General features: G+C 36.1%; 1 protein-coding gene across 2 annotated transcripts in view; it reads right to left on the bottom strand.

Annotated features, from left to right (window-relative positions):
* Nucleotides 1-12,072, bottom strand: part of Sestd1 (SEC14 and spectrin domain containing 1) — a 68,659-nt gene that overhangs the window by 15,999 nt on the left and 40,588 nt on the right. For both annotated transcript variants that reach the window (XM_042688254.1, XM_042688255.1), the window contains 2 exons: nucleotides 10,188-10,399; nucleotides 2,578-2,700 (listed from right to left, as the gene is read on the bottom strand). In XM_042688254.1, coding sequence (XP_042544188.1) covers nucleotides 2,578-2,700; nucleotides 10,188-10,399 — 335 coding nt within the window. The remainder of the gene's footprint in view (nucleotides 1-2,577; nucleotides 2,701-10,187; nucleotides 10,400-12,072) is intronic.

The following is a 12,072-nucleotide window of genomic DNA, read 5'->3' as shown; positions in this document are numbered from 1 at the left end:
GAAATTTTAACTCCAGGAACAGTATATAAGTTAAAGATTTGTATTATTCAGTATAACTATTTTTTTTACAATAACTAGACCATAGTGGAACCATATATATTGGACTGAACCATACTGGAACCCATAAAGTACATAAAATAACATTTCAATTATACATTTCATTTTTAATTTTTTTTCATTTTTAAATCTTGTATAAGTGCTAATTACAAAACCAGTGAAGACTATACATCTATCTTTAGTTTAATGTTAAAACTTGTAATATCTCTTTTTTAAAACATTAACCTTCAGACAGATTAAAAATCCTTTAAAGGTATACTACATAGGTCACCTACTAATACAACTAATTATTAAACCTGATTGGATGAATATATAAAGAAATAGCGGACATGGTATTTCATATCTAGAATCTTAGCTAGTCAAGAGACAGATCAGGAGAGCAGTGGGAGGCTGGCCAAGACAAAATTAGCTATTTGAAAGACTTTTATCTCAATAAATAAGCCAGGTAGGATAGTATATTCCTGGGTATAGGTAGGAGGATCCTGGTGTGGTATCAGCTTTGGGAAATAAATGAGAGACCCTCTCTGAAAAAAATCACTTAAAAGCACAAAAGGGCTGAGGGTATAGCTAAAATAGTAATGTACCTATCTAGCTAAAATATGTCCCAGTACAAACTTCAGAATAAATAAATAGATAAGACAGGGGTAGGAAGGTGGCTCAGTGGTAGAGTGCTTGCCTTGAATGCTCCAGGCCCTGGGTACGATTCCTCAGCACCACATAAGCAGAAAAAAAAGCTGGAAGTGGCGCTGTGGCTCAATGTTAGAGTGCTAGCCTTGAGCTGAAGAGCTGAGGGACAGCGCCCAGTCCCAGAGTTCAGGCCCCATGACCAGACTCAAAAAAATAAATAAATAGGTAAGACAGATAGATAAGTACATTAACCTATATCTTATAATAGGTGAGGTTTACTCATTCACATGTATTCTAAGGAAAATATGTTATTTACTCTTTAATCTTCTTTAGTTAAAATATACATTTTCTAACGATATTCAACATTTCATTACCACTTCAACTGTGGAAGTTGAGGGACATTGTGGACAAAGGATATGCAGATAGATGATTCTCAATTCTTATGTGGTCCAGAGTATAGCATTTCTATTGACCAGTGTTTTCAGATAGAAGAGAAATGAATGGATTCTAGTTTTATTTTCACAAGCTTGGCATTCAGTCTATTTATAGTCACCATAAGAAGCAATATGGCTTGAGATAGAGACCTTATCCACACACTGGAAGATTCTCAGCAATGCAAGGATTGCTGTGACACAGCAGCAGCTTAAAAGACCTCAGTCTCCTTCCCAGAGCAAGGCGCTCCATTTTAAATTCTCTGCAAGTTATTGCAGGATCAATTTATTTCCCAGTTTTTATCTGAGACTTGTCTGATGGGCTCCTTCACAAGTACATATGTGCATCCCTAAATGAACAGAGAACAGAAAACACTCTACACTCAGTCAGTCCTTGTCAGCTGTGTTTAATGTAGAGATTCTGGGGTCTTTCTCAACATCTAATTGTAATACACATTCATTTTGCAGGGCTAACCTCTCTCTGAGGACTAATGCACAGAAGCTTCAATTGGGAAGAGGAAGGGAAAGGGGAGAGGACAAGATCTGTTTTCACTGTATTTGATCCTGGTGCCCTGCATCTTGTATATACACTTTTCTAATTTGGGAAGGGGAAGGGAAATAACAAAATGCTGAAACAACGATACAGGTTGACCCACTGTAACAATGAGATTTATAAGACAGTATGTTGAAAATGAACTCTACAACTTGGGAGGGGGGAGGAAATGAGGAGGTGGGGAGGAAAAGGATGGAAGGGGACAAACAAAGGAGGGGGTAACAATGCTTGATAGGAAATGTACTAATTACCTTATTCATGTAACTGTAACCTCTCTGTACAGTATCTTTAATATATATATAATAAAAAGAATGGTCTAGTTTTAGAACTCTATTTCCAAAACATCCTCTAGAGGTCTGTGAGATAAACTAGACATTCAGAGTAACAGGGAGTGGATCTGATTATATGTATGAAAATGAACCCAGAACCCATTATTTTATATAATTAATGCATGCTAATACAAATGTTTAAAATAACTTTAAAAAAATAGATGTTTCTACTACAAGGACTAACAATGGTTTTACTTGTTTTTGTCTTCTCTTTTTTGGTACTGGGGGATGGAACCTACGATGCTCCTTTTGCTAGGCAAGCACTTTGCCACTGAGTGACATCCCAGCCCTTACTGTTTTTCTTAACCATTATTTTTTCACAGCCCTAGCTTTCAAAATTTCATATCAATTGTGGGATTTATAGCAATATAATTGGTGTTAGAAACAAAACTAACTCCCTAATAAATATGTTTGACGTGGTCAAAATATAATTTATGACCTCTACATTTTCAACTTCTTGTATGTTATGCCATACAGCAAAGTTCACAGTGATGTAGCACTTAGAACCACACTGGCTTCTAACAATGCACATGAACAATCATCATACTACAACCGGCTGAGTTTTGGAAAAGCCTCTCACACTGTGCTGGCTCTCAATTTCTTCATGCTTCTGCTGCAAGGCCTGGGAAGCCCTGATGGAGTCCCCAATGCCCCACTGGGCTCTGAGTTGTTCTGATCCAGGCCCTTCAAGCCAGTTCACAACCTAGAAATCAAAGGAGAAACAATGTTCGACAAGAAGTGTACTCATTACCTTACATATGCAACTGTAACCCCTCTGTACATCACCTTGACAATAAAATTACATTTAAAAAAAAGTTTTAAAATGAACAAGAGCTTTTCAAAGTTTCATTCTAATTGGTTTACCTTCCCCAAAATTCATTATGTATTTCTAACTTCAGTTCCTTAAAATTCTACTGCATTGCATAGGCAGTAAAATGCTTATTTTAGATTTACACAGCTAGAATAGAACATTTCCCCAATCTGTAGCACCTTAGGCTTTTAGCTATCTGGTTATCTGCCAGGCTTGTAGAAAGCTGCATGTTGCTATAAAAGAAGATTAAAAAATTAACTTGTGATAAGAGAATTAGAAAACTGCCATAGTTAGAGTTAGAAAGGACATCAGAAATGACATTGATCAAAGTTCTCATCTACCACTTAAGAAAACTAAGGTTTAGATAAATTAAGTGACTTGCCTAAGGTATTACTGAAAAGGTAGGACTATAAGTCATATGTCCTGACTCACCATCTAATGTTTTTCCCAAAGCACTGAAAAAATTAAATGAGAATATTAACAAAGTTAAACACTACTTTCTTGCTTTAAAAAGAAAACTAATGACTGGTTGTAGAATTATGCTACCATAACATCTTCTACGTGTCTTTGTAGTAGTAGCTAAACATCCAAAACTATCAGACATCAGGGTAGGGACTAGTTTACCAAAATTCAATATTCCTTTCAGCAGCGTCCTAAAAGCAGATATGAGAGAGGTCCATGCTGAGTAGATCTAGAAGTCATTCAGCATCAAAAGTTCATACCCAACAGGGCTATGCCCATTAAGATAGCTAGTGACCTCAAACATACCCAAGGCTAGGCATCTTGGTCCAGAAATATTAATAATCCTCTCAGTACAGATCTAGCGTAAACTTTACTTTTTCATCAAGTTTACAGAAGAGAACTAGCCAGTTAAAGATCTCTTTCTCATGCAAGAGAGAGGGTTTTGCTAATTCTGCACACAAAGTCAAAATACAGAAGGAAAAAACATAGTTACCAAGCTTGCCTATTGTTGAAGAGAATAAGGAACTTTAGGGATTCTAGAATCAATGGAAAAAGGAATTTAAAGAATTCAAAAATCAAGGAATAATTCAAGAATCAATGTGTGGTTATGCCTACAGTTAGAATCTCTCCCAATACTTTAATTGAATAATATTTTAATTTGGGTGTCTCTGTAGCTTACTATTATGGACTCAGTAGATCAGCTGTCCTAAAAATTGTGCAATAGAGCAATATAGTTCCACTGTGCATTTTTATTATTTCCTGGTAACATGTATTTGAGCTTTATTTTTCCTTTTTTGTGTGTGTAATACATTTGCTAGGCTGGTACTCTGCCACTTGAGACACAACACTAGCTATGGCTAGCTTCCTGCTCTGGTCTCCTCCTACTTCATTCAGGCTTCCTGTCATTGCTGGAATCAGAGGTATGCATCATCAAGTTCAGCTTTCCTTCATGAAGATGGCATCTCTTTGATTTTTTTTATCCTAGATGACCATAAACATTAATGTTAACTTCCACCATCTTCTTTTAAGGCTGAATGTTAGAAAATAAAACTCAAAACAAAAAATGCCAAGATTATTGTTGACTACTGGAATGGCTCTATGTGCTTGAACTTTCCTTTGGCAAAACTGTTTTCAGAGTGCTAAGTTCATCTGCAAACTTAAGGAGTAGGTGTTCTTTAGAATGCAAAGGAATGTTCCTCAACATCTCTTTCCCTACTCTAATCTTTTGTAGGAAAAGTTCTAGGACCATGTTTCTGCCTGTTAGCTTATGGAAAGTATCACTGTACAAGAGCCAGATGAACAGGTTTTTTTTTTTGTTTTTTGTTTGTTTGTTTTTTTTGAGGAAGACAGCCTGAATTCTGGATTCTGGGTCTGTATTGACCAGTTAAAAGACTTTGTTTCTTCACTTCAAACGATGCTGTTGATACCCACCATGAAGAGCTGAAGTCACAATTACATTAAAAATTGAATGTAAGACATTCATATATTAGATGCCACGAGTAACTGCTAGCGTCTTTTTCTCATTTTGGCTAGCCTAGCTCCACCTCACATTGATATATTCCAATAGATCCTTGGATTTCTTAATAAAGTCCCTGAACTATTGTATCCAACACTTTAAAATATTGAAATAAAAAAAAGCTCTACAGAAGCATATTTAACATTTTAAAAAAGTTTCCTCTCCTTTTTTGAGAACCAATATTTTCTCAGTTATTATAATTATGTTATATAATAAGAGATACAGAGTAAGACCTTGTTTCAAACAAACAAAAAAGAAAAAAACACTGAGATAAAAATGAATTTTATGTATTTTAAAGTTATTTGAATACAAATGCCAAATTCTAAAAATAATAAAAATTAAAGCTTTAATTAAAAAATGAATTATGTGGTTATTACAAGCCTAAGATAACATTATTAAGCATTTCAATTTTGATTTTGGAATACTTAAGAAACAAAAAGAAGCAAGTTAATACTATCACAAATTGTGTGTGTGTGTGTGTGTGTGTGTGTGTATAATAACAGAGGAAAAAAATCATAGCATATGCTATGGTTTAAATGTGGTCCTCAAAGCTCATGTTTTGGAAATGTAAATCCCAATGTAACAGTGTTGAGGGATGGATAATGCCATTATTACTGGAATGGATTTGTAATCAAGGCAAATTTGATCCCTATTGCCTGCTCACTCACCACTCTCATTCTAGCAAGCTTGCGTTCCTTCTCTCTCTGTCTATCTGACCGTCTCTTTCATGCATGCTCTACTATCCTTTCTCCTTCTACTCAGAGATGACAGCAAGAAGGCCCAGACATATAGTTCTCTTGACCTTGGATTTCTCAGCCTTCAGATGTGTAAGAAATAATCTCTGTTCTTTATAACTACTCAGTCTCAGGTACTATGTTAGCAGCACAATAAGGAGGAGCTAAAAACGTAAAAATAAATGTTAAATAAAGCAAGACATCTTGAAATAAAAACCCAGTTATATAGCTGGGCACCAGTGGTTCATGTCTGTAATCCTAGCTTCTCAGGAGGTTGAGCTCTGAGGATCACCATTTAAAGCCAGCCCAGGCAGGAAAGTCCCTGAGACTCTTATCTACAATTAACCACTCAGAAAACACAAAATGGTGCTCTAGCTCAAGTGGTAGAGCGCTTGCCTTGAGCTGAAGAGCTGAGGGACAGCACCCAGGCCCAGAGTTCAAGCCCCACAACTGACAAAAAAAAAAAAAAAACCCACTTATATAGTCAAATGCTTATATAGCTTTAATGCATACAGAAGGAAATTTAGCTTAATATTCAGCATCAGTAACATGGACACAGAAAATACACTATTTGTAATAGATTATTTGTAATAAAAATGATGTGAATTGAAGCTGATGTCCCCGTAAACAAGTCTATTTAAATGCATTAATGATAGTGGTTTGCCAAACTGTGTTATAAAACTTAATTTCAATCACACCATACTCAGTTAATGTTCATATTAACTTACTCCAAAATTAGTTCTAGAACCAATTCATAATAGTATGAACCCCAAGTGGTTACATTTACATGCAAAGTTCAACCCAGAAGATGTGCTCTTAAAATCTTCCATGAGAAATATTTGCACAAAAATGTTTTGTGACTACTCACTATGTTTTCATAGCCTGAAATGTTTTCTAAGGACTGCACAAAAGAATACTGGGAAATACACAGGGCACAAAACAGGTAGAAAGGAATGTTAAGCAAATGTCAAGCCTCTGACCTTGAGGAAAGGTTTAGGGACTGAGAGCCCAGCCTCCTGCTTGTACATTTATCTGATTTGGAGTGAGTCTTATTTTGCATCTAAGATTGCTCTCTACAGTGCAAGAAAAGCACATGGAAATAACATTTGCAGTGATTACTGCCACAGTCAATAATGAGAATAACAGTCCCACGTGTTAGTGAAGTGGTGCTTTCTGCCACCCAGGAGCAGGTGAAATTTAGTCAAATTTAGTCATAATCTTCACTGAAGCAGCAGTAGGGAACCTATTTGCATACCCTAAGAAGTCTGAATCTGCCCATCTGAGCTGCGGGGAAATACTGTAGTTTATCGATCAGAGATAGCAATCCCTCTGGCATTATGTTTTCAGTGATAAGTCAGAGAGCAAAGAAATGTGGAATAACTCAATTTTCACTGATGTAACAAAAATAGGGATATTCAACTTTATAATTATCTCTGTATGAAATAAATTTTCACCTTTCTATCTCCTGTCTTTATGAACAGACACCAACTTACTTTTAAACTATTCACAGGGTTCTATATGGTTATGAGACGGTAGCTCTATGTTGTTTAATGTTTCCCAATATGCAGCATTTGGCCTGACACATATCTTATTTTCAATGACTTATAAAGTATGGGGAAAACACAAAACAAAGTGTTGTGTTTTAAAAATATTTTACCCTAGTTTTCAAGATAGTATAGTTTATGCTATGTGACCAACATATTACCAATATGTTACTGTAGTTAAATTTAAGTAAATTTAAAATTATTTGGGGAAGAATAGAATTTTTTCCTTAAACTGATCTCTGAAAAACAGAGTGCAGGAAAATAGTACATGGTGAATATTAATGTTGCAATTAATCCTTTAATCCTCATAAAGAAAACTAAACTGGGTATAATGGTACATGGCTGAGTGCGGAAGAGCTCAAATTCCAGGTCAGTGTGATTACACATTGAGACCCTGGCTCAAAATAGAAAGACAGAGAGAAAGGAAGAAAGGAAGATAGGAAAATAGGAAGAAAAGAAAGAAGAAGGGAGGAAGGGAAGAAGGAAAAAGGGAGGGAAGGAGAGAGGGAGAAAAGGGAGGAAGGAGAAAGAAAACTAAGCTACAAAGCTTATGTTTTATTTAATAATCTTTTTATCACAATTACACTCGTTATAAATATTACCATCAACATCTCTCTTCTATCATTTCATTGAGCCGGCCCACCATTTCAAAGACAAAGTTATCAACTAGGAGCTGGTGGCTCATACCTGTAATCCTAAATGTACTTGGGAAACAGATTGAAAGGAATGAAGTTCTAGGCAAACCTGGGAAAAAAGTTCTCCAGACCCCATCTCAACCAATAGCTAGGTGTGGCCAGTGGTTTGTGCCTGTCATTTCAGCTATAGGGAAGAACAGAATTGAGAGATTTGCAGTTTCAGACCAGACTAGCTCTTAAAGTTCATGAGACTCCATTTCATAGAAACGGCTTAGTGTATGGTTTTATTGAGTGAGCCCATTATCCTGGCTACAATGGGAAGCAAAAATAAGAGGATCTTAGTCTAGTTGGCTCAGGCAAAAGATAAGACCTATTTTTAAAATAAGGAGAGCAAAAGGACTGGAAGGATGTCTCAAGGCGCAGAGCATCTGAAACTTTGAGTTCAAACTCCAGTTCTGAGGAAAAACAAATCATTTTTGTCACTTTTTTTCATATTCTTTTATCCCAAATAGAAGAATCCTTTCATCTACATTCTCTGTGATTACATCCCAACAGCGAGAGCTTGTTACGTGACAGGCACTAAACATGTAAAAATTATCTTCTTTAACCCTCCTAACAGTCTCAGTCAATAGACATTATTATCATTATTATTATTGCTGTTGCTGATATTATTGTTACTATTTATTCTCTGCTTACTAAGGAAGAAACTAGAGCATGAAAGTTTCTTCTCAGCTTGGACCCAGAAAAGGATAAACCCAGATAATCTGGGTTCAGAAACTGAATTTTGTATCATATGCCATTTTCTGTCTTTTTTGGTTTAAAAACAACACAGATAACCTCAAAGTAATTGCCTAAAGGTTACTTTGGTTTAAGATGACTTCAAAGAAAAAGTCACATGTAATTAACACATGCTCAGAAATCTTTCTACATTATGCAGTAAGTCATGATGCAGTAAGTCTTAATCTTCTACCTAGAACTCAGTATTTTTCATGATCCAATTCCTTCCTTCTTTCTTTTTTCCTTCCTAAGACATCTGATGCTTTAGCCCATTGGTTAGCAAACAACAGCCTATGGGCCAATTCTGGCCCATTATCTTTTTTTTTAAATAAAGTTTTACTAGAGATATAAGCCTTGCACTTTCATTTAATGCCTATGTCTGCTCTTGCACTAGAAATTTAGGGCTGGGTAGCCCTAGCTACTTCAAACACTATAGTCCACAAAGAAAAACCCTGGGTATTTTACATAAAATGTTCACAAACATCAGAACAAGATCTTGAGTAATGTCTATTTCAATAGAAATAAATGTAATAACTGTTATTAATTGAGTGTGAGGTTTTTTCTAAATACTGGCTTTTCCTAAAAGGTATTATTATCTGTTTCAATTAAGGAGTAAATGGGTACTACTGGCACTCAGCGAACATTTGTATTTTTAAACATTTGTATTTTTAATTGCTATACTTAAAGGTTTGTTTTTGTAATTATTCAATAAAAATTCAAAGTAATCCATGCACTGGTAGCTCATAACTATAATCCTAGGTAATCAGGAGACTGGGACTTTGAAGATTATAGTCAAAACTAGCCCAGGCAGCAAAGTCCATGGTATTCTTATCTCCAATTAGCCACCAAAATTCTGGAAGTGGAGCTATAGCTTAAGAGGCAGAAAGCTAGCCTTGAGTACAAAAGCTTAGGGACAGTGACCAGCCCCTGAATTCAAGCCCTAGAACAGGCATATGCATGCATGCATGCGTGTACATAGCCCCAGACAGATAAGACAGAGAGACAGAGAGACAGACAGACAGACAGACAGACACACACACACACACACACACACACACAGAAACCCTCAACATAATCTGAAAATCAGAAATGCTTCCTATTAGTATTACATCCATTAGTATTTTAGCCTATTACTTTAAAAAGTTAGTTTTAAGAAGACTGACTCAATTTGTGGCATGCTTCTCTAATACACACAAGACCCAAAATTAATTCCCAATACCAACCTCCATCAAGAAAATAAAATTCAATTTTAAAAAGGACAAAAATTCATAAAATTAAATATATTTAATACTTCCTGTTGATATCATAAAAGAATAAATTCAAAATTAGAATGTTTGCATTATAAGTATCATTTTCTAGAATAGCAAATTACTTATAATGACCAAACTAACAACAAAAAACTCTCATTTTGGAAATTTAGAATAAAATTTTAATAACCCAATAGTACTTATTGCAAGAATAAAAAACCACTAATGTTTCTTACTATTTGTTCTGAAATTCACTCCCTTAGCAAGCTGCATGCTCTACAGAAATATAACCTTTATGAAGATAACATGTATCAACAAACAAATAGCTAAAAACATTTTGAAATCCAATTTGGAATGTCTTACAAAGAGTAAACACTTAAGCAAAAAGTCTGTTACATAACACAATCAAGGAAAAAAACATTCTGAATTCTGAAGAGTTAGATATATTCACGCCAGACACCTACCTGCATGACCTTCTGCTGAATCTCTTCTAACTGTGTGCGCTTACTACGCTGCCGACAAACTTCCTGGTAGCGAGTATATTGCTCTCGGAGGGAATCTAATAATTTCATAACCTGTGGCTGTGCAAGGAGTTCGTCATCCATAGGAGACCATGAGACCCCTCCATCAGAGCCATTAAATCGACGCTGTTGTAATTCAGATAATAATTCATGCCCTTTACAAACGAAAGATTCTTGTAATTAATACCCACAAAGAAATACAATTCTTACTTGTCAATCTTCTAAATTCTAGTACTTCATTTGTGAAACCTATCCATAATAATGAAATATAATAAAAAGTTTACATTACAGCAGTTGTTTATGACCATAAGCCTAGCTACTCAGTAGTCTGAGCCCTGAGGATCTTGGTTCAAAGCCAGCCTAGGCACCAAAGTCTGTGAGACTCCTATCCCTAATAACATAGTAAAAAAACTGGAAGTGGAGCTGTGGCTCAAGTGGTAGAGTGCTAGCCTTAAGCAGAAAAGCTCAGGGACAGCACCCAGGCCCTGAGTTCAATCCCTAGGACTGGCATGAAGAAAAAAATATATATTTTAATTTTTTTTTCAAGCAGGTAGAAAACTCTTTTATTAACAGAGAGCAGCCCTTTTTAAAGCCAAAAAGGGCGGGTGGCATGGCAGGGGAGGAAGAGGAACCAATCACTGTCAAGGTCACACCCTATCATGCACCTGAGCCTTCACGGGCTGGTTATGCACTGAACATAAGGCGAATTGGGCTCTGCCCACTCTACTCTCTCTCAGCACCATCTTTGCTGCCCTGCGCTGTACAGTAAATTGGGCTCTGCCCACTCAACTCCCTCTCAGCCCCATCTCTGCTGCCTGTGTTCCCCACAGATTCCTCCTTTTTTTTTGTTTTAACAGGATTACATTGGTAAGATAGCATTGGCCACGCAGGGGGTTCGAGGCAAGTCTGGGGGTCAAGACTCACCAGACAAGGATAGGGAGAGCCCTTGTGCATGAATAGAAAAGATACAGATAGACATACATATATAACCATATATATTCTATATTTATGTCCTAGGAAATAAAATGCTCTTATATCATAAATATGCATTCAAAAGAACAAATAGTTTAAATAGGGATACAGGTGGACCCATTGCAACAATAAGATGTACAAGTTGTTATGTGGAAAAACGAACTTTACAACTTTAGTGGGGGGGGGGGGTAGGATTGGGTAGTGGGGTACGGGGGAGGGGATGGGAAGGGATAGGAAGGGGAAACAAAGGAGGCTACAATGCTTGATAAGAAATGTACTCATTATCTTGCCCATGTAATTGTTACCCCTCTGTACAGTATTTTCACAATTAAAAAAATAAAAAAATATGCATCCATATATGCTATTTTACATAGTAAATATAATCTATAGGTGGAGATGTTTATCATACTCTTGTTATCAACAGATTTATTACTCAAGATACTATGTCAATCATCTTTCCCAATTGTAAAATTACACACTGAGACTTCTTTCTGATGGTACTAATCTCAGTAATATGCTGGGGGGGGGGGGGGGGGGGGTTCAGTACTGATCCACATCACTTAATCAGCACTTGAAGAAAAGTTGACAGTAAAACAAATGAATGATTCAATTAAGGAGAAAAGGTTACATCGCTAGTATAAACTAGTATATTTAAATAATCTACAGGAATCACCCCAATATATTAACTTGAGAGGCCATGCTAGCATGAGCACCATACTGAATACCAAACTGATGAGGAAATACAGCACACACATGAGAAATGAAAATTATAGAATGTGTTACACTAGAGCTATAAGCATACACAATATTTTAAAATAGGTAAGCTAAAGATTGTTTTACTGGGACAAAATTGTGC

Source organism: Dipodomys spectabilis, unplaced genomic scaffold (genome assembly GCF_019054845.1).
Source record: "Dipodomys spectabilis isolate Male_0828 unplaced genomic scaffold, ASM1905484v1 ptg000115l, whole genome shotgun sequence".
Lineage (NCBI taxonomy): Eukaryota > Metazoa > Chordata > Mammalia > Rodentia > Heteromyidae > Dipodomys > Dipodomys spectabilis.
Note: the sequence above shows the minus strand (reverse complement) of the source record. Positions and strands in the feature narration are given on the sequence as shown.